Here is a 23,787-nt window from a genome sequence, read left to right as displayed (position 1 = left end):
AAAAAAGGGGGGGGGGGGGGAATGAAAAGAACAAAACCCTCAAGCCCCAGTAAAACATTCCTTTGCTACACTGATCACTTTGCATTTTTTGCCAGTATTTAAAGTTCTTTTACGAGATCCAGGAATCACTTGATACCTCCACTTGTATTTCTATATGCAATCTCAGATTCCCCTATTCAGAGCTTGTAGCTGAAAAAACCCACCAGATTCTTATATGTAAACGGACTAGATTTTTTATTTACATGAATTGGATATCTGCCACCTCCTTTTGTATATTACATGAGGCACCAGAAGACTATTTAGTACATAGTACGAGAGGTGTCTCTCCCCGCCTTAATTTGAAGAGAGTTTGAAATATGTCAATGCCTGCAATTAAAATTAGTCAAAGGGATTAAGTTTCCAAAGAGTATTAACCATGTTCCACTCAACTAAAATCAACAGACACTGAAATGCAATAAAAAAGCACTCAGCGCTTGAAAGAGCAGGCCCCAAATAAGAGGCAGACATACCGCAAAAAGAGAAATTAATTTGGCATTGTACTGGAAAGCGTGCAGTTTCCCTTCTTGGCAGTAATGCAAGACCTCTGGATAGAGCCAAGAAATTCCCTGCAGCAGACTCTATGGAAAGCATTAAATAAAGCCTCACCTGTGGAGTAAGACGAATGTTATCATCTCGCACAAATCCAGAATTTGAGTTGTATTTGATGTATTTGCCCTCAATATAATGTTCCAGATGAAAGAGAGGCTTTCCAGGTCTGTTCTTCATTTCAATAATACAGGTCTGTACTATATCCACCTGGGGAGTGAAAAGAAGATAAACAATGAATAACAGAATACTGTCTTCAGATCAAAGCATGTGTGAATCCACCAGCTGTGAAAATTTCCTCAATGAAAGAAGCTGAACAATTGCAAAGATCTGTTTGTTTAGCAAGGGGGTGTGGGAAGAGTCCCGTGCTTCTTAGGTTATTGGAGGAATTTCATAAATTAAAAACAGTCACTTCAAAGCAGCTCACTTCTGCAACAAATCCCTCTGAAAAATTCTTAGTAAGTGTTGGCTTTCTATTTTATTTTTGTGGGTACCTTAAGAGTACACTGCAAAGGGCCTACACCCAGAGAGCAAAACATACAGTTAACTACTGCAGAACTTGAAGAAATGCCTTTTCAGAGAAGGACTGAAGACATCTACCATTCAGGTATTTCTGCATCCTGTATCACCTCCTCCCTCTGTCCCAGACACATTCCCGAAGGAGAAACCATCACAATTCTCACTTTGCTTACATCTTTTCCCTCACATGGCATTTAAAACTTCTAGATTTCTAGATTCCTCTCTGTGCACTTCACTTTATACTTCACCTTGCTGTTGTGAGACAGGTAGTTATTAACTAATCCTCATATGGGAGGCAATGCACATAGTCCACATATTCAGAAGCACTCATTTTGGCTATTAAATTGTTAAGGCCCTCACACTGAGGCATACGACTTGACCCAAGCATCTTGTCATGTCACACACAGTCTGTGGTAGAACCAAGAGCAGGAACCAAGATACTACAGTGCATGTACAGCACCCTTCCTACAAGCTGCCTTTTCCACTCATTTGAAGTCATAGTTAACATGCAGGCATTCACTACCAGCTGCAGATTAAAGGGACATGACAGTTTCATTGATACATACTGTGGAAACACTCAACAAAGAGGAGCTACTAGCTGGGATTGAATGACAGTAGCTAGGACTGAATGACAGTTGCAGTCCTTCATCCCTGCACTTCAGTTTCTCGTCTTTTAACAAGCTGCTTGCTGCAGGAGGTGTTTTTGTCCAGGATGCAATGGCCAGCTTTGACCAGCAGCTATCCAACTTACCAGCATGGAAAAGGACAAAGCTATGCTGACTGTACAAAATGTTTAGGATGGACCCCAGAACCAGAAATACAGCCAGCAAAGCAGTTGAACCACCTCTTCCTGAATCTTACGTGTTTATGCACATCCCTAGCGCCGAGGATGGGAACTTCTCTTGATACCCTGAGCCTAGTCTGATATTCCACCCACCCAGGAGTTTCATATGTCTTAATACTTTTTACTTAACAGAATATGCTAGTATCATCACTGAGACACCTAAAGGAAACAAAGCTGCAGTTCCTTCATTTTTTGGAAAATTCTCAACCACTCCTCAGAAATCTGTATTTGAATAGCTTCATAAAGTTATTCAGGTTTCCAGCTCTTCTTAAAAATCAGTGCTAGTTAGGTGTTTAGATAGGTTTACAAGATTGAAGCATCTACTTTCCTGGAACACTAACAGTTAAGTGCTTGCTAAGACTATTGCTGGCAATAAATTCTGTTACATCTCTGGTTATCTCAAAAAGCAGCTGGGCAAATATCAACAAGAGCAATACAAACACCGTTTTATTTTGGTCTTCAATCAACAGCTGAGAACAGTCACAAACACACAGGCCCTAATTCTAGAAATACAAAGCAATTTCTGCATTTACTTCATTAAAAATCAGCTATCATTTAATGGAAAACACAGTAGGGCAGGACAACCTATCTAAGCAATTAAATTAAATGGAATGTGAACAAGTAATTCCCTCTAAATTAATTTGAAAACTAATCTAACAGGAGAGCAAGACCGCATTTTTTGCTTAACAAGATCTTTGAATGTACCTGTTTAGGTGGCTTGTGCCGGTTGTACTCTTCTCCCCAGAGTTTTGCTTCCATCTGAAGTCGGACATCCTCAAAATACACATCCCTTCCCACACTCTCTATGTATTGCTTGGCAACATAGTTATAGGCACCTTTCCAGTTCTGTGTGTGTAAGAAGTTGGACAGCTTTTTCCTGAAAGACAAATCAATTGCTGGTGAAAGAAAAACCAAGAATTTTACTTCAATCTTTCCTATTTCTTTGCCTGCATAGACAGAGCCAGGCCCTGAGATCAGCATTACCCTCAGTCATTTACCAGATATTCTAGCTGGAAAGTGAAGCATAGGTAGGAGGCAAGGGAAAAAGCAACATCCCATATGAATGGCTGGGATGTGCTGAAGTGCCTGTTTGGTTTGACTGCAGCTACTTCTACTCTGAACTTCTTCCTCTTCTCATTTCCTTTCCCTCCTTGCTCCCCTCAAACCCAGAGTATGAAGGGTTGGTGCCACTTCAATGCCCTGTTTTAATGTCAACAACTATTTTCTGCAGAAATTAACAGTGATTGGCTTTTCAAACGTGAAATGAGAAGAAAACCCTCTCCTATGATAGGAGCAAATGAATGCCTTCTCAACACACAGGGGTGACTACTCAGTATCCTCCATGTTGCCAGAGGAAAACTGCACTTGACAATTCTTATGATGTAGCTTTTAGCTTTTGTTGATGTGCAGATTTTTAATCCACAGATCCCTCTCAAAAGTGGGGAAAAAAAAGAAAAAAAGGACCTTGACAACAGAGGATCTGCTGGCTGCCAACAAATGGATTAAGCAGGTACCCAGTGGTTGCAGAAGATGCCAAGATTCAAGTCAAATGGGAAAAAAACCCACAGTGTTATCAAGAATTCCAAAGCAGACACAGTCTTCTTTCCTAGAGCAGCCTCATCCGTTTACTGGGACACATGGTGGAAAGCACTTCTTCCCCCCTCCCTCCCCCTCCTGAGAACTTAATGCAACAGAGAAGATAGCAAAAAGGTATAAAACCCCTCTGCTGTGGCAGCAGTGGTATTGCTGGAGACCCCAGCAATGCCAAGCCAATCTGAAGGGGGATGAAGAGTATGAAGAAGAGTATCTAGAGTAAGGCACGGCATCCACTTCTTGTACTCTGCTCAGTAACAAAAAATAGTTCTCTGAGCCTTTCTTGGTGCCATGGCAAACTGTACATTTTGAGAAGCTAGTAGCAGCACTCAAACTCTCAACCCCTCCCCCTCCTTCCTTTCCTCTCTCCCTCCCAAGACCTTGGTGCAGAGGTCTTGGTACAGGGGGACACTCTAAAGGCAAAGTAACTTCAGATTGTCTGTCGTCCTGCAGGGATGGGCAGACAGTCACTACAACAGAGGCCTTGGAAAGAAGGAACAAGCAAGTGAGGTAAGTATTTCAGCCAGGGTTTGAAACCTTTCCAGTTCTCTGAAGAAACCCATCTCTCTGCATAAAACAAGCCAGCTCATGTGCTCTTCTAAAGCCAAGACTCTCTGAAGCTCATTGAGCCAAGCTCAGCTAATGCTGTCACACTGTCATGACTAAAGACTTGCAGAGTTGCAAAAAATCTAGAAGAGAGTACTCCAGATGGAAAATACCAGCGCACCACTGAGAGTTATGGAAAATCCAGCAGTAGGAAGCTGACATACAAGTTATGCTTTCTTTGTACAAGAGGGTAAGACAAAGCTGCAAACATAAATTTCTGTTTATGGCACTACTCAAGATATTGTGTAAAGGGGAATTTGGTAAATAGCAAGAGCTAAAAGCAATGTCAGCAGGCTAAGATTTGTTACTTCCTAGGCTTCATTCACTGCTGTATCTATCTGGCTTTGCAAGAACAGAGCCACCAGCACCAACTAATACTGAAACAATGCCAAACTGGAGGACTGAGGGGTTACTTCTCCTCTTTTTTGCTGAAGTTCAAAATATCACGTTTCTGTCATTCAGGAGTTTCTCTCTTGCCAGAAGTGAAACCAGAGATGAAATGCAATTTCTTTGGATTCCACAGCTGGAAAGAAGGCGTAACAACCTTAAACACACACATGTACATTTTCCAGGAAACATTCATTTCCAGAGCCTGGAAAGGGTGGGGTACTTTCCTAGCATGAACTGATTTATAGCTAGATGCTGATGTCCGCAACCATATTTGCTAACACTCTCCGAGGAAAGACAAGTTCCTCCTCTGTCTTCCCCCACATTTTACCCTTCTGGAAAGAGTAACTGTTAGTGTTCAAGCTCTGCCTTACTCTGAACAGGATTACTCTGGTACACGTGATCCAAAGTAAACTCTGGGACTACAACCTTCTTCACTGAGGGAGGCTTTCAGAGTTAAGACTGAACCATATAACTATTCTTTCCCCTCTTCTCTGCCTAACTATAGGCCTCAAGTTGGCCTTCAGGCTGCACACACCTATAGCCTCATATCAAATTCAAAGATATTTTAGCACACCAGGAATACAGAAACAAAGCAGCTGCTTCTGTACTTTTATGAGTATTCTGCCTCCAAGAGATGGTGGAAATAGCATAAATTTTTGAATTGCTAATTGACAGGCTGATTACACTTCCTGGAACTGGACATGATTGCACGTTATCCATGCCACTGCAGTTCCAGTACAAGCAATGGCTTGACTTTCCAAAGCAAGCTCCTTGGATACTTGCATCACGTTTGGTTGTCCTTCCCTTAAGAGAATGTTCTGCTTTCTCAATGAAGCTCACTCACTGTGCTGCAGCTAGAGTCACACAAACAGGAATAAACCCCCTCAGCTGTGCCTTTTAGAAAGGTACAGCAGGGAGCTAATGGGGAGCCGCACTTTACACAATTTCCACCACATTTAAGTGAAATTCCAGTCACCACAGAAGAAAATACTGCATGGAGGCCAACAAAGATAAAGCCAGCAGATACTTACGTTCTGAAACACTCTCGCATTGCTCCACGGCCAAAAGGCTAGGGAAAAGAAAAGAAAAAACAAAAACCCAGCATTGCCATTTCCACAAAGTTAGTTTCTAACCAGTAAGAGACACAACCATGTGTTCCCCCTTTATATCCTGCAGAAAGCAGTTCTCAAGCAGGCTCTATACAATATCTATCTCCTCAAAGAAAAGTGAAAACCCACTGGCAGTGTAAGTAGGAATCTGGGGAAAAGACAGAGGGAATAAGGGCACACCCCACCTCCTCCCTCTCCCCAATATCCCATGGAGCAGACATGATGTGTCTTTTAAAGAAGCTATTTAAATTATCTCTCCAGTTTGGAGTCAGCTCTGTTGTGACTGCCTAGAGAAGCTGGCTTTGCAGACCTCATGCTCTCCACGTTTAGGCTTCCATACAGGATGTTCCAAACAGAGCATCACCTCCCCAGATGCCAGATACTACATCAGCAGCACAGAGCAAGGTGACTCCAATGCACCACAAATCCCATGATTTAACTGGGAAGCAACAGTAGCTTGTACCCTCACATACCCAAAATTCAGTCTGTTTTAATCCTAAGAGCAAAAATTGTTTGGAAACACACAAAATAGTAGGACTATTGCCAGGCAGGGAGATGAGGCCAGCAGGAAATGGGAGGGAGATCACTGGAAAAGGAACGAATGCCTCATGCGGCTAATGGGGAAGGGCTGAATCCATGTTCTACTCTACTCTGGGGAGAAAAGGCTGTTGGGACACCAAAACAGAATGAATGAGCCGAGAAAAAAGAGAGGTAGGAGAAAAGAATGACATTGAGACTTCAAAACTTCTACATGAGGAAAACATCTTGCTGCTACTATTCAGTTAACAGGAAGGAAATGACAAATTTGGCTGTTAACATGAAGGACAGTGTGATCTTACTTGTGAAGCCATCTTGATGAGGACTTCATCTTCAACCCAGTCCCCAGTAACTGCATTGTACCTGCAAAATCAGGAGATGTGCCTCTCAGAAAAATGCAGAAGCAAGCCAAATTCTCCCATACCCAGCACCTATCCTTCCCTATCTCTGTGACTGCTAAAAAGTGCTGCTGACACTCCAACAAAAAAACTTCTAGTCTTCCCACCACACTCCTGCCATCCTTACTTGAGGTGGGAAAGAATAAACATGTATAGCTCTTTGAAGAGACACTGAATCCTATTAACAATGAACAGATTCCACTACAGAAGCTGAGTTTTGCAACACTACAAATCAGGCTTTATCTGCTTTGATGTTAGATCTCCTCTGTCATGCCTAGGCAGTACACTGGGGGCAGAAAGGGCCTTATCAAGCCCTACACACTGGACAGGTGGTCTCCCGCAACCCTGAGCTTGCAAAAACCTGGTTCTAGCTGGGGATCTGCCACAGGGCTGTGGAGGATGTCAGCAGAACACAGCACCAGCTGCGGCTGTGAAAAGCAGCAGGGCCAAGAACTGCCTAACACTGCACCAAGGGAAGAGCAAGTCTCTGCACAACCCTATCATAATACAAATAGTATGACTGTGGTTTCTCCCCACCCCCTTAACTCCCAACACAAGTAAAAGCCAAATTGAGAACCACAGCAGTTGAGTCACCAACACATGATTGTTTCCAGCCTGATTCCCCCAACCTGCACCAAGTACTTCATGCATGCAGATACCCTATATACCCCCTTATATATTCTGCATCACCCCAGTTTGCAGCAGACAAAAGAGGTGGAAATAGGAATATCAGAGCCATCTCTTTTTAATACAGTATCTGAGTAGCCCTAAACCAATATTATCACTTATTTGTATTTTAAAATATGCAAACTATTTCAGGACTGTGTGGCTGACCAGGGACAGATGCAGTCTGTGGGGAAGAAGAGCACTGCGTGACAGTGTTATATGATTGGAAGGGAGGCCTCCCCAAACACCGATGCTAAGTGGTAATTAACTGGCCTCTAACTCCTACCCCTTCCACCCAGAAACCTCTGTCAGTAGGGTAAATGTTTTGGCAAAGCCTGTGCTAAAGCACTGAGAATAGTTTAAGGGCCAAACTCAGTTTCAGCACGTACACCATGCTGAGCTATTCTGGGCTTTATAAGGATTTAAATTCCAGCCACATGCAGCAATACTGCATGGACAGGCAACAGTGAAACTGCTATTTTGGGAAAGGCACAGAGTGTTATGTTGCTTCTTTTTCCTAAATTGTTTAAACTAAGTATGCTGCCTCTTTACTTGGATTCATTTCCTTATTAGATTAAGTTTACAGCATTAATAAATCAACTAGAAAATGCTTTTCAGCCTTGTTTCCTGTTTACATGGTAAAAACTCATAGATACTACTTAGGTGTGAGAGAAAGAGTGTGACACTGGTTTGCTGAAAGGTTTCTTTTTTGATGATGCAGTATTTAAGTATTCCTGGGAGGTTCAGTTAAGACACACTCACTTTGGGCACTATTGAAAGTTCTTCAGCCATATAATTACACACATTCTGCACCATACAAACACAGCCCTTGCATAAACCAGCACATTCTGTTTAACATCAGCATTAAAAGCAGAAAAACCCACAGACCTGTAACGAGTGGCTTGTTCCGTCTCAATGTCCTCAAGATGAAATTCTGCCCATGGATCAGGCATGTGCTTTGCTTTCTGAATAGCATGTTTCCAGGTTTCCTGAAGAAGTTACAAACTGGCAGGTTATTTATAATCAGCAGCAACTCACAACAATGGCATTTTCTAGAGCACATCAGGTTCCCAGTGCTACGAAGATGTGCAACTACACAACCCCTCAAAGCACTATTCAGAGCAGGCACCATGCAGTACAGAAGACCATTCTGACATTTTACAGCTTCAAGTATAATGAAACAGTTCAGAAAAATAAAGCATCATGTTTCGGTTCAATTTGCACTGCCATAAAGTTACTGAGAACAGAATCTGGTCTAGTATATAGCAAATGTAATTTGCAAAACCTGTTGCAATTTGCAAATATCTCTAACATACACTGCAAATAGTGATGGCGCACCTAGATGATATTAATTCACTTTTACTGTTTTGATTTTTAACTTTTTGTAACTAACAGCACATGCTGGCAGTGTAAGCATAAAAAAATCCATTAGCAATAGAGCAATATGGACAAAGATAAGAAGTTCTGTAAACCCCAAGGCCCCCAAATTGTGCTTAGCATAAGAAAGAAGAAATAAGAATGTTGTAAAAATGGATTATTATAACAATTCCAGACAAGTAACTATTTCAATCTCCACCAAGTCAACAGTAAAAAAATCAAAGGGGTTTTCTGGAATATAAGCAGTCTTTCTCTACCAGCCAATTTGGATACTTTTCTCCTAACACCTTGACCTCCCTCTTTTTACACTGTACTGTTCCAGGAGAACTGGAGATATGATCCTGTGATGTGCCAAAGGCCTTCTGCATAGTGAGCAGGAGAAAAGCCCCCTCTGCACCCCCGCCAGTAAAGAAATACTGAGGTCTGAGATTTCGTTACTGCCTCTCTGACTGAATTTCAAGTATGCAGAAACAGTAACTTTTAAAATATTGTGGTGGGGTTTTTTTTCCTTTGGAATTTAAATCGCATTCAAAACTTTAAAAAAAAATACAGTATAAATTGGTGTCAGCAATGCCATTAAGGAAGTTTTTGAAGCAGCTCAGCTTTTAAATTGCTCATGTTTATTTTTATTTCACCTGTAAATCTGCATACCTTGCAAACAATTTAAATGCTCCCCTTTCTGACAATAAAACCACAAAATGAACACTATACTACAATAAATAAAATAACTTTAAAAGACATGCTGAGAAAGATTTCCTACAGGTTTCATAAGAAAATGAAGTTGTCTCAGATCATGCGATGATACACATTTCATATGGACCTGCGAACTTCCATATGTAAATATATATGAAAGAAATAGGGAGAGACAGAAACAAGTAGAATTGCTTGGTCAATTATCTATGTCAAATCATTCTTGAGCAGAGTCCCTCTCCAAAAGGTGATCTGTGTCCATGCTAGGTAATGATTTAAATAAATTAATTAATTGTGCTTGATCTTGTGAGGTGCTTTGTACAAAAGCTGTATTCTAATCTTCAAACAAACAGAAATTGGACTTCATGAATATGGTGCTAAGAGTGCAATTTTTCTCCTACTGTAGGCATATGGCTGCCGCACAGACTAATAAGTCTTGCATCCATTCTATTCTTGTCCACAGTAGGAAATACTGTGAAGAAACTACAGATATGTGCTTTAAAAGAAGTGATATTTCAGGGTAGAGAAGATGGGTATTATTTCATTTAACAGATATCTCTTTTTAGTTTTCACTTGATGACTTTTATGGGCTGAGGCAAGCAGTTCTCCCAGACAATAAAATAATGAACAAAAAAAGGCCATAAAAGAAAAAAAAACAATAAAAAAATAAATCTTAGTACATCTATTAGATATGGTGTTCACATTTTCTTTTTAACCTACCCGACTATGGTCAACCACAGAGCCGTGCTTAGAACGATGCTGTGTGTCATTCTAAAGGATGCATGAGAAACATAAAAGTAGGAGAATACATGTGATAAGACAAATGATTCTTTTGACAAAGAGTCTCTGTTCTCTTTGTTAATTAAAAAAAAAAAATTTTCCAGTTAAAAGCCACTCTTCAATTTATATTCCTAATTTAAGATCGCTCTCAGAATGTTTGTGAACAAATGTATTAAGGTAAGTTGGCAATTTTTTTATTGGAAAACATGCATTAAAAGGGTCTTGCCAATTAACTAGGTAATTAAACATTGCTGAGTCCTGTTTAAAGGCAGAGTTAGTAGTAACACTTCTATCTGCCTCTGCATTTCATTATCAATGGCCCACACTGCCATTAGCTTTGGGTCCCAGAGGTGGAGACTGATCAGACCAGGCTGTGGTGGTTTAAGATGTTATCAGTCCTGGCTGGCTGCTTCACTCTGTGTTAGAAGTCACCATTTTTGCAGTTTAAGCAGCAGATAGAGACTTGATTGCTCCACATCTCAACCCAAAGCATTTTATCTGTGATAGGAGCTAAAATGCCAATCTAGACATTGTGGAGCCCAAAGCATGGGCACGTAGATTCTGCAGAAGCAACATGATAGCTTAGGAAGGAGGAAATAATCGCAATTTCTTAGGTCCTTATCAGTTTTATCTTGGGCCACATGACTCAGAACTCACACTGCAAACTCCAAGGCAGGTTTTTAGTACCTTCTAAAATGTACACACAAATGAAGACTAAGCTCCCTATTAGGTCTCAACTTGCTAAGCATAGCATATACTAAAATCTGTCCCCTTGCCTACATTAAACTTTTACTGTTCACCTTCCTTGTATACCTTTTAATGTTTCTATTAGCTAGTCTTGCTAAAAATCTTGCTGCAGACAAGACAGTTTCACTTTTAATGTGTTACTTCATATGTTAGCTGACTGAAATAAACCATCTGATATCTCTCCAGGAATAAAGCATGCATTAGGCATAACCAAGATTTTAAAGTATCTATTAAAGAAGTAATATGTTAATATTTATAACAAGAAATGTGTTAATAAAACACATTAAATCCTAGAGCAGACAAAATCTAAGAGACATGCCAGTTTACCACAAATTGCACACATTTGGAATATCCAACCTGTAGAGTGAATGTCACTTGCGTTCTTGAGGCTCCACTGCCTGTGGGTTCATCTCCCTTTGCCTGGCCTGATCTGTGCAAAGGGAGCCGAGTGGAACAGGACACACTGCCAAGGAAGCACCAACTATGGCCCCTTTGACCTCTCTGCAATGCTGTGATTGCTGTTCATTTTAAAAAGGTCAGACACTGCTCGAGTACACTGTCAGGAACTACTGCCAGTGTGACACTTCATGCCCAAGCACAAGAGTCAACATCTTAAAAGGACCCTGAAAAGGAACTATAACCTGAAAACCTATCATTACAATTTTATCAATTACAATTTTATTTGTCCAAATAAAAATATTATGGATTGTTAACTCTCCTTAGCAAAATCCATAATAAAATATCTTCTGCTAGGTCCCAATTTAGCTTACAGCAAGTATCATCTTTTAAATCTCCCAGGCAACGTATTGCTTTCTTAATGGTTTGGTGATAATGGCAGCGAATTGTTCGCCTGGAATCTGCTGCCTTTGTAGATGAAGATTTCCCACTGAACTAAAAGGGACAGTAAGCAATTCAATGGCAGTGTCACACTATTGGCTTAATGGAATTAACTGCAGGTCTGGAAAAAACAGATGTGTTTTTTTTATTGAAAAGTGTTAGTTACAAGAAATGAAGCAGTTAGAGAATCTCTCATGCCAACTAAGTAAAACCAAAACCTTACTGAAGGCTGGAGCCAATACTTACCTTAAAGCTAAAAGAGTTTCTAGGAGAGGAGCTTGAACTGTACTGTTCAGTTTTTGCTAAGTTGCTGTAATAATTGTCAACTTTGATACTGGCAGACTTGCTGGAAACTGGATCATCAGTTATTGGACAGATAAAATAACTGTCTTCATCATCACTATCAGCATCAAGATAATTTCCAGAGTTCGCTGTAGTCGATCTAGCATTATCAATCCCTTCCATACGAAAAATGAGGTCCTCGTCTGCCATGTTTGTGGGAGGTCAGTTTAACTCCTGCAATGATTAAAACAGCCACTATTCCAACGCACATGCAAATGGAGGGAAGAAAAAAAAAAAAGGGTTGTTATTAAAAGAACAAATGGTGCATGTAACTGATGTCAGCACACTGGCAGAAAAAAAAATCATTTGCATATGGCTCTATAAAAATGATCCCCCAGTACCTCATGTGGTTTTGAACACCTCAGTGCTAGATCTGGGTTTTCAGAAGGCACTCAGTTTTTAAATTGCTACAAGACTGAGAAAAAAAGATAACTAAGTATAGAATAACACTATAAAATCTGAGGGACTGCAAACACCACCTGCTGCCTAAGGCTGACATTTGTTAATGCTCCTATCTCCCCCAAATGTTTTTATTCCTCCTTATCTGAAATGCTGAGTTTCACAACACTGGTCTTGGAAACTGGAGGGAGTTTCACCTTGAACAATACAGTTAGGTTTTCAATTTTTTTCAGGACAAGTCTTCTCAAGGATATTGCATACAAATTAATAGCCAAAGGAGTTAGAGAGTATTACTGGGACAACATAGAAAATTGTCCCACCACTGCCAAGATTTAAGTTGGCTTTTAGCGCACATACAGCCAATGGTACATAGTGCAAAGCATGCTGCTGAAAGTGCAAAGCACGTTGCCCGGGCTACCCAGGACGTCCTCAGAAGGACAAAGTACAAAGGAGGCCAAGAAAGGAGGCCTGCCATTCCACTGCTGCTGCCCAAGTGCACTCACTAGTAGACTAGAGAGACAAGAGGAGGTGTGTGTAAGGGGTACCTCAACCCTTCTGTCTTTTATACTCTGTGGAGGGATTTCACTTTGGACCAGTCTTGGGTGAGCTAAACAATCCTCCTCCAACTCCAAAGACAGCATATATGGCAGTCTGCTCAACGGCATCAAGCCTCTCAGCTGTGTTTGCTTTTTCTTTTAAGCATAGAGCTTAAAAGAAAAAAATCTTCTCCCTGGTTAATAGTTCTTTTCCAAAGATGTTAGAAAGTTTGATTTTGTCACTGGATATTTCAACATTTTAGTAGCTTCCTGGATCCTAAAAGGACAGAATAGGTAGAGTTTGGCTTCTCCTGGGTCCAAAGTAAACAAAGCAAATTGAAAGTAAAAGCAACAGTGTGAGGCAGACAGGTCATGGGTTTTTATTAAAATCTGCTCAACCATTCCTAAGCCCAGAAGGTAACATTCAAGGTAAATATTTCATTGAGTCCTTCTGACACATTAAACAATGTTCGTGTAAACAATATGGGGAGTTCCATATGGGCGTCAAAACTGCACTTCTGCAAAGTCTCCTGTCTTATTGTAGCTTTTCCAAATTAGTGACACCAGTTTCAGGGAGGCAGAGCACAGACACTGTACTGTTGCAACAGACATGTTATAAAAAAAAGATAGGTGAATCATGGAAGTATTTTTCCTGACGCTCGGGTTCCAGTCCTGGAGATCTTATGACACGGATGTGCCCAGCAGCCTCCACCCAAGAAACAGTTTGTGATGATTCAGCAGATAAACAAACTCCTACAGGCCCAAGCTACAGAAGGTGCGTATTGTGTCTTTCACACATTACCAGCCATACAGATGCAAACAGTTTCGATTCTTCCACATTTCACAGTCCAGAGCCACTGGTGGCAAGACACCAATGCTGACTTTCAGAGAGAAGAGTCTGCCAGTTTCTAGACCTATAAAGTCTGCCCCTTCCACGCCTCAACACAGCTTCAGCAAGGAGTCCTCTGAAACACAAGGGGGCAGATGGCCTTGACACCCCTGCAGTAGAGTAACATTGCTCCTTCTGTGCAATGGCTCATTTTAGTCCATCATATATAACATATGCTGCCAAGCAGAAGGCTAGGGATATATGCCCGAGTAGGGAACTGGTGCTACCTGTCAGCATCCCTGCCTCCCATTCAGTGTGGTGTCTGCTCAGAGCTCAGGCTCCCTCTCCACACTGCCAGGCTATTTCCTGGATACTCTTGCACTTAAAGCATTTTTTTTGGCGCTGAACTCTTGTCCTTATGCTGCTGAGCCCACTCACACGATAAAAGTACATGTCTATAGAGGTTTCCAGCTACCAAGGATGATATAAACAGCCAGAGTGGAGCAGGTCCATGACTCATCTAATACCAGCTGCTTCAAAGAGCAAAGAAACCTTCACAGAACAATAATCCATCCCGATTCATATGCTCTTCTAATTGCTGATGGGGAGATTTTACACTCTTAAGTTCTTCACATCCTCTGAAACTCTGTTCTCATTAATTGCACTAACTCTAGGTTTTAATGTCCTGAAGTCTCTTGTGGATAACACCAGCCTTTGGTAAATTTAATGACTTTCTGTAATGACTTTAATACCCACTATCATCAAAAGCTCAGACCGCACTGAAGAGAACACACAGACTGAAGTGAAATGACCTTTTTGCCATACACTTTTGATAATTGTTTCTTCTACTGGGAGTACAACATGCAACTGATTCCCTTACAACTGTATCCTGCTTGGAGCTCTCCAGATCTCTCCACCGTTTCCTGTTATATTTTTATTCGGTGCCGAGGTCAATCAGCAAATCTGATCACAACCAGGATGACAGCAAAGAACAACCTAACTCATTAAAACTCACCAGGACAATCATACACCTGGGCAAGAACCCAGCGGACATCAACACAGCACAGCTTCTTCCACACCACAGGTACTGCAGTGAACTGGGGGCAGGTCTGTAGAGCAGCATGGTTGTGTTGAGGATCTGACATCCTCACCATCCACCTCTCAGGGATTTACTTCAGACTAACTCTAGTCTGATCTCCGGGAGTAGATACCCCCAGTGCCTGTGTTGTGTTCTCCAGTTAAGTTTTTCATGCACAAGGAGTTTAGTTTGCAAGCTCTGAGACTGCATTTCAACACAAATCAAAGTGCAACGAGCTGAGGTGATCAGGAGAGTTGCTTTAGAAGCACTTTTCTGATCAGAACAAAAAGTCAGCATAGGCTTACCCAGGGGAAGGCTGGAAAAAGACAGACACATAAGGAACTGGGTTACTGCTTGATTTTACTGCACATTTTTCTCCTAAAAAATAGTAAAAGCAGATTTACAAACCACACCACAGCTTTTAAACCACTATCAGTGCTTAAGGGTATTTCCTTTGAAGCAAGTGGAAACCAGTAGCACAAGCACAAACTTCAAGGCACACTCAAATTAATGGCAATCTCACCTCCTCATTTTAGCTTTGATTATTCACATTGCTGTGCTGCATGAAAAACAGGAAGGGGTTAGATGAATGCAAAATAATCATCCAAATCTTCACACAGATTTAGCTGAGTTTAAACAAATATTTGCTGGCAGGCAAGTCTGCCACAGTGAATTTTCCTGGCTATTCAGATGGGTACTGTGAGTGTCTTACAGTCAGGTCTGCCTGTTTTATTCTTCATTAGAGGGCAGAAGTAGACTACACAAAGCAGCATATCTTGATTTGTTTCATACAACATATAGCTTAAAATCCTTTTGGTCCTGGAGCCCTGAAAACAACTATTTGAGCTTACAGAACATTGCACTTAATTTGTTCTCAATATTATATAAGTATCTGTCATGATTCAACCCCAGCTAGCAACTAAGCACCATGCAGCCAGTCACTTACTCCCCACACACACAGTGGGATGGGGGAGGGAATAAAAACAAAAAAAAATTAATTAAAACTTGTGGGTTGACATAAGAACAGTTTAATAGAACAGAATGGAAGAAACTAATAATTATAATAAAAAGATTGGAACATACAAGTGAGGCACAATGCAATTGCTAACGACCCGCTGACCGATGCCCAGTTAGTCCCCGAGTGGCGATCCTCCCAGTTTATATACTAGATGTGATGTCACATGTTATAGAATATCACTTTGGCCAGTTTGGGTCAGCTGCCCTGGCTGTGTTCCCTCCCAACTTCTTGTGCCCCCTTCAGCCTTCTGGCTGGCTGGGCATCAGAAGCTGAAAAATCCTTGACTTAGTATAAACACTACTTGGCAACAACTGAGAACATCAGCATGTTATCAACTTTATTCTCATACTGAACCCAAAACATAGCACTATACAGCTACTAGGAAGACAATTAACTCTATCACAACCAAAACAAGGACAGTATCACCCTTCCTTCCAACATCCATCTAACGGAATTATCATCTATTTTACAAAGAAGAAAAAAGAAATGTAGGAATGATCAAAGCCCTTGGAAGAGGTGGAAGTCTACACAAATACTTTGAAAATACCTGCACCTACAAAATAGAGGATTAGTTAGAATTTTCAAGATTTGGCCCTTGCACTGGCTATGCAACAGGATGCAACTTAAAGCAGACACTTCTAAGTGTCCCATCAATTGCTTAGTTCTAGAGCAACCTTGTCCACCCAGCTAAATCAGGGATTTGCACACAGCTAGCCTAAAAAGACAACTATAAAACAAGGTTTTCAGCTTTGTTTCACTGTTATTCTTCAGCTCTGTGCATATTCAACCTTCTTTCTCCATGAAATAGTACCAGATAAATACACTCCTACAGCAGTATTCATAGCTGCAGACCTTAGACCACAGCTACTGAGAAGATGATCACCACAGAAACAGTGCCTTAACATATGACAGCTTTCACCAGCAACATTATGTTGTTGGTTACTGCCTTTCTGATGGAGGTAGCAGTCCCACAGCTCAGCTAACAACACAGGTAACACCAGAACTCCCACCTGCATCAGGCAGCACCAGCTGCAGTAAAACACTGCTGAAGAAGGTCTTAGCCAACGCATCTGACTTTGCACTGAAGCAGCTTTGGAGCATTCATAGAATCTGCTCTTCTAGCAAAGACCACGTGAGACCTGTCATTTCTGGCAAGAAGTAGCGCATAACTGGAAGGGGAAGGTATCCTCAGTTGCCACTACCATTTTTACTGCAATTGTCCTACTAGAATCTAACAAGTATTTGAGAACGTTAACCTCTACTGCTTGTCAGCACACAGACAGATGTAAAATGATGCTTCAAGTACAGGACTAATTCCAGGATATACTGTAGCACTGGACTAGCCTAATTACCCACAACTGCTGTCCTGCACTCATTCCTACTACTGCAGTCAAATACACATCAGCAGATCCATCAGGTCTGAAACAGTCCAAGACGTAGCAGGAACAGGAATGCAGGCTTACACAGCAGTGATTGCAAACATTCAGGATTTCCGTGACTTGCTGTGTAAATGGAACATCATCACACAAATCAGTTTATATTTAAAGCTAATGGTGTTTATAAAACTGTCAGTTTTTCTTGAAACCATATTTCTTGTAAAGGACTTGCAGTGTTTATTTTGGAAGTGTATTTACTAAAAACCATCCTCACATAACATGCTCTTTACAACAGAGTTCAATAACCAAACTTTAAACTCCACAAACACTGCTCTAAACCTCACAGTTTATTTGACCAAAACCCCTATAAAAAAGCCTGAGCTTCATCCCAAGGCTTATATTCTGTGCTTTTGCATCATAGCATAAAGCCGTACTATCTAGGAACCCTCATTTCTATTGCTGCTACGTATTCATCATTTGGTCTTTAATACCCACTACAGAAGCTTTCTCAGAGCTAAGCAGCAAAGAAAATCAGAGTGCACGGAACCCAGCCTGCAAGCCTGCATTATCACACACAACCTGTAATTTAAACTACTCACTCCAATCTACTTTGAAAATTTATTCAATTTTTTTAATCAACCTTGTACTATCTGACTCATAATGAAGATAATCTAAAATACAGTCAGTTATTAAATCTGCTCAAGTCTCTATTATTTTCTGGGCTTTTCCAATGCCTGTCTGAAGTATTTTTCTTTCTCTTGCCTTTATATCCAAGAACCACACCACCAGGAGGGGCAGGGGAGTTGCAAGAACAATCTGCTGTATTGCAGAACACAATGCATACGTAAACACAGAAAAACAGAGGGGAAAATTCACATCACATGGCTTGTTTCTTGTAGGGTGTCTGTTGTTATGAAACACTCCTGGTTTGGCAGGACCCTTGAGCATGACCCCACAGATGCCTCAGCACTAAAACCTGCCTTAATTCATCCCAAAGAGCTGAGCGATAGGAATACCCCCCAGTCTAGTCAGCAAAAGAAGGGACAGCTGGAGCATCTCCAGCTACTTCTTAGTGGCTGTTTTAGCTCAGACACAGCTCTCTGCATCACTTTAGCACAGGACGGGGGAACGGGAACTGCCCTAGAACAGAGGAAGACCCACCTTCTCTTATACAGAAGCATTAAAGCAAGAATGCCCCCCCCCCGGTGTAATACTAAATCCCTTTTGGTTTAATATCATGTCAGCTAAAGCCATCTAGCAGGATACCTGTAACAGTAACAAGCAATTTTTTCTTTTAAGGGAGAAATCACTTTTTTCAGATTAACGTTCTTTTAAAATACAGATTTGAAATTTAACCTAAGCAACTATACAGGCTGTGCACCTTACAAGGTATTGTCATTGTCTTCATGAACTGCAGACACAAAGCTATATACCACAGTCCAGAACAACCTCACTGCTATGTTAACGTCCTGTAGCACGTTACAGAACTACTGCGTTTTCCAAATACCCAACCAACCCTTGTGAAGCAAATGTCTATTCTCATCTGCACCGTGCACTGGCAAGTAAACGGGTCCAGTGAGTCAAGGTAACAGCTCTGATAAAAAACAAGATTAAAAAAAACAGAAGTGTCTCAACAACCTGGCTACCTTTGGTTGTACACATTAACAACAAGTTACACAAGTAACACATTTTCTTAAAGTACACATTTTCTAATGTGTACATTAACCAGTATACATTTTCTAATAAGAAGCCTTTACTTCAGGTCTCTTCCAGTGCGTCACTACTGCAAACACCATAGCACAAATCACATCCAGTTTGCCTGCAAGCACAGCTGGGATAATACACTGCATTAGCCAGAGAGTGTTAGAGAGCAATGATGCAAAATTCATGAAGCAGTTGGGAGAGTTCATGTGCACCAGCTCGGAGCACGAAACATTTGAGACTCGAAACCCTGTGCAAGGAAACACACTGGGGCTTCAAACACACAAATGGCTTTTAGAGTAGCAAGCAGTAAAGCACAGAAACGACCCTTCCGAGTCAAACCCTTCTGCCAAGAAGTCCACTGTTCTGCCAAACACGCAAACAAATACTAAGTCAGCGGTAGCCAAAACACGAGAGCATAAAAGGACAGAAAAGGAACTTTCAAGATAATGGTAATGGAAGGACATTTTAAAGTTAATAGCCCTGTAATTTCAACTGGCTTTAAATACATTAAACAATTAATTATCGCTGACTTTTTGTAAGCATTTGCTAAGTACATTGTTAATCAACCCCATGCTTCATGCATATTGAAGCATTTGAAAAATTATCCAAGTATGAAGAGCCCTAAAGGCCATTACAGGCTGTCACCGAGTACTCAGCTCGCCCTTCTCCTGTCTCCCACAGGCGGGCGGCTTCTACCCCGCCAACCGCTCCACACACACCAGAACCGCTCTCTGCCAGGGCTGTCCAGTTAGAAACAGGATTTCAGGACTTATAAACTGGGTGTGCCCTAAAATTAATTGCACTGTCCTGGAAACATATATGGATGAAACTATTACCTCCAGGTGTAAGCGCAGGAGTGCTGCCCAGTACAAAAACATCAGGTTATTTTTAGGTCACCGCAGAAGCTCACGGCTTGGCCACCGGCCTTCCACAGGCTCTAACCGCCAAGTCGTTCACCATTTTCTGTAACCAAAAACCCCCGTTCCGCTCTTCACACTTCACCCCGCGAGCAACTTGCCCACAGCTCTCGCGGGCCCGACCCCCAGCCGGTGCCGGTCCCCGCACCACGAATTGCACCTACCGGGTTCCTGCAGCCCAGTACCCGCCGCCCACGGCCGGTGCAGACCGATCCCGCTGCCACCGCCGCCGCCCGGACCACGGCGAACGGGCGGGCGGGCGCGCAGCCGCCCTGCTGAGGGGAGGCGGGCAGCGGAGCCGCCCCTCACCTCCCGCGCTGCCGCGGGGCGCCGCCTTCCCGCCCACGGCGCGGGCGGGCGGCGCCTCACGCTCCCCTCAGCGGCGGCGCGGGCAATCCGCCGCCCGCTAGTAGCCTCACACCAAGATGACGGGGGGGAGCCTCCCCGACACTTTATTCCTGTGAGAAAAACGTTGAAAATTTGAGGAGGAAACCTCCGATTAGCACCGTTAGGTGTTAGAGACGCGGGAATCCCTGGCGAGAGAGAGCAGGAGAAGCGGCTGTGCTGGAAACCCGCACGAAGCCATGTCTCCTGAGTGGCGCTCATAGGAGCGGCATCCCAGTTTCCTTTCATTTTTGATTCCTTTGGGTTTGGAGCCGAAAGGTGGGTGCTCCCATGGGAAAGGCCCACGGCATGGCAGCCCCCCAAGGACCCCAGCCCTGGGGGAAGACAGGAGCAGACGTAGGCAGTGACCGTGGGGCCTGTGGGGGCTCTGTGCACTTCAGGTTGGTCTTTCAGCTAAATTAAATTGCACAGCACTCCATTTGCCCATGAGAAATGGCAGAAGTATGCACCAGATTTCAAGTTCCAAAGGCTTCACATTCCCTCAAATCACCCACAAATGACATCCTAAAACACTGGCTTTCTGGGTTGAAAACACCCATGTTTAAGCTTTTCCGCAAGCTAGAATTTGTGGCAAATTTAAACAAAACTCCTTATCCTTTCATGGGTCACATGAAAATTAATGTAAATGGGTTCTGGCTTAATTGTATTACTTGGCAGCCTGCAAAGAGTCTGCCCCTTTTACTGTCACTGAATCTTGTATTCATGTAAATAACCCTCATTAGTGCTTTTTACTGTAAGTAGGGGTTACAAAACCAAGACGGATGATGCGAGTACGTCCTTTGTGACAGACAGATGGTTTGCTGTGGCATCACAGAAGAATGCCTAATTCCTGCTCTCTCCAAAGAGGGAGGCAACACAGAGAAACACTGCTGCAACACTAGTGCTGAGATAATCTTCAGGAGGAAGATTACTAATATTTAATTAAAAACACAGAAAGCAGATGTTCTGACTCCCTGCCAGGAACACCAGCCTACCACCACCATTACTTACATAAATTAAACTGTAGCTTTAGCTTGGGGATTGGAGGGAGCAGCACGGGCATGCAGGAGCACTGCCTGTAATTTGAGGGTACCTGTAATTTTGGCAGCAACTTCCAGCACTATGCTGAAGGTGCAGCCCTTGTTTGATAATGTAAAGCGGAGACTTGACTGAGCCCCTGTTTACTGCTGCTTCCTACAGGCACATTTCTGGATAGCCTCAAATTCCTGCAGAGTTTAAGCTCAAATTAAACACATTTACGTCTGTGGATTGTGCAGAAAACCTGAGGTCCAGCTGCAAATCACTGCTATAAATATTAACAGCTATCAAAAACTGAGCACTTTTGCCGCATCAGCACCAGAATGTGTGTCTCCCCATTTCTCATTCTGTGGGCAGCCCAGCCGAGCACCATGGGGAGAGCAGCACCCGGCAGGACTGCCATCGGGATGCCTCACAGCAGGGCCTGGGAAGAGGGCAGACTCATCAAATTAATTCTGAAGGCCTGGTGAAAGCCAGATGTGTGGTTCCCACTGCATGAAAATGTGTTAATAATGGTTAAAAAAAATCACCACCTGCTATCGTAGGGTACAGATAACAGTGGAATACTGTTACAGGTGTGATACATGAGCACAACTGAACAAGTCACAGGACTAACTGGCTTTAAACTCACATAAATATACAGCATGATTTTGGACTAAAGGGGACCCAGTGGCATATGGCTGTATTATGCTATATATCCTCATGGAGAGTGTTCTGCTGTATTGGGAACATAGTTAGGTTATACCATCTCAAGCTACACATTTCTCATGCTTTTAAATAAGCCAGCTCTGGTACCCTGATGCAAGGGTGTACTTATCTTCAGGTTTAAGTCTGGGGCTTCTCTTCTCTATAACATTTTCTTAAAAGAACAATCAGTGATGACAAAAAAGTGTTTGATGAAATACTAAAGATATATACTGAAATTAGATATTAGCCCAAACATGCTGCATCTTCTAGTTTTAGTTTTCCATTTAGATGTCACCTATTATATCCTTAGCACATGAGGAGTTTGATTCACTTTTTTGTTTGAAAATATTAAAATTTAAATTTAAAATGGCAAGCTAGGAAATTGGTGACCTGCAAGTCTAGTATGTTATTCTTTCATTTAGTATGCTCAGCAATGCATATATATTTTATACAAGAGCACCGAAGCTTGCAAAGTTCCAGTATGTTTGTTAAATGAGATTCTATTTAGAAATTGCTGTTCTAGGGGAACTGCATTTTTTGAAAGGAAAAAGGAAAGCATACCCCAGACGATACTAACTTTCAGAGCAACTTTGTTCTGCATTCATTTGAAAATCCAGATGAAAAATTGCCTGTAAATCAATTAATCCTATGAACAATTTGTGCCTACATACTCTTATGACAGTCCCTTCTTATTAGGTAAATCCAGGTGGTCATAAACCTCACTTCAGCCATATGGTAGGTGCGTATCACATACATGCATAAAACTTCCTGGAGCACCAGCGCGTGACTTCCTATGGGAAAAGCAATGGTAGACATCATTTCTCTGTATTGTTTTAATTGTACAACATTAAGTGCTGATGTTTTTAGCTCTGTCCACAAAGTTATTATACAAATTCCTGCAGGCCTCCCAGAGTGAGAGAATTCGTCTTTCTACTCACCAGTGACAACCTGAATCTGGCTCTGGTTGCCAAACCCAGCTCCCTCATTGAGGTGGACAGGAGAAGCACCTGCTTACACCATGCCCGAGCTCAGCAGCGGCAAGCAGCGGCAGCAGGTAAGCGAGGCACCGACGGGGCAGGACAGCGAGCCGTGTACGGACAGCCCTGGCCACCAGCTGCACTTTGTGCCAGCCTCTGCAGCTCCGTGTTGAGCAGCACAGAGATAAAGGCAGCCCGGGGCCTCCCATTTCGGGTGGGAATGGTTCAGCTGAAGACACGCTGCGATGCCAAGTCAGCAGCTGGCTGGGAAGGTCGCTAGCCCGGCAGCGTGCTGGCGCTCTGGGCTGCGCAGCTCCGCGGGCAGCGCTCGCCCCGCGGTGGGCCGGCAGGCTGCAGTCCCCCCCGAGAGAAGCCAGAAGAGAAGGCAGGGGGGTTCCCTCTTGTGGGGCAGGGGGCAGAACAAACCCTCTTCCCGGCAGGGAGGTGTGAGCAGACCTGCTCCGGCGGCTGCAAAGGCACCAGCGAAGGGCTGCCCTGGTCCCCGCCCGGCCACGGCAAGGACACCCCTGGGGCGGCGGATCCGCGCCGCCCGGCAAAGCGCTCCTGACGGCAGGCTGACGCTCCACCGCTGCCGCGGTGGGGAACAGGCGCCCGGGCAGCGCCTCGCCGAGGCGCCGGCCCGTACCTGCCGAGGCCAAAGCGCCCCGAGGCGCGGCCCGACGGCCGGTGCCCCCGGCGGGGGGGGAGCGTGTGTGACGCCGGGCCCCAGGGGAGGGAGAGAGAGAGAGGCCGCGCTTCGGCCTCCCGGGCGGCGGCGGGTCAGGGGTCAGCGCGGGCGGCGCCCAGGCCACGTGTGCAGCCGG

At 43.1% G+C, this 23,787-nt stretch overlaps 1 protein-coding gene across 3 annotated transcripts in view; it reads right to left on the bottom strand.

Annotated features, from left to right (window-relative positions):
- EEF2K (eukaryotic elongation factor 2 kinase) overlaps positions 1 to 12,242 on the bottom strand; it is a 25,755-nt gene extending 13,513 nt beyond the window's left edge. For 2 of the 3 annotated variants that reach the window (XM_010570201.1, XM_010570199.1), the window contains exons 1-7: positions 11,925 to 12,242; positions 10,035 to 10,085; positions 8,136 to 8,236; positions 6,486 to 6,546; positions 5,569 to 5,606; positions 2,654 to 2,825; positions 646 to 795 (exon numbers count right to left, since the gene is read on the bottom strand). In XM_010570201.1, the coding sequence (XP_010568503.1) occupies positions 646 to 795; positions 2,654 to 2,825; positions 5,569 to 5,606; positions 6,486 to 6,546; positions 8,136 to 8,236; positions 10,035 to 10,085; positions 11,925 to 12,170 (819 nt within the window). In that variant the 5' untranslated portion in view covers positions 12,171 to 12,242. The remainder of the gene's footprint in view (positions 1 to 645; positions 796 to 2,653; positions 2,826 to 5,568; positions 5,607 to 6,485; positions 6,547 to 8,135; positions 8,237 to 10,034; positions 10,086 to 11,924) is intronic. The other variant, XM_010570200.1, reaches the window with a different exon arrangement.
- Positions 12,243 to 23,787: the final 11,545 nt, after the last annotated feature.

Source organism: Haliaeetus leucocephalus, unplaced genomic scaffold, assembly GCF_000737465.1.
Source record: "Haliaeetus leucocephalus isolate CR32 unplaced genomic scaffold, Haliaeetus_leucocephalus-4.0 Scaffold295, whole genome shotgun sequence".
In the NCBI taxonomy this organism is placed as follows: domain Eukaryota; kingdom Metazoa; phylum Chordata; class Aves; order Accipitriformes; family Accipitridae; genus Haliaeetus; species Haliaeetus leucocephalus.
This window is presented reverse-complemented; position numbering and strand designations above follow the sequence as displayed.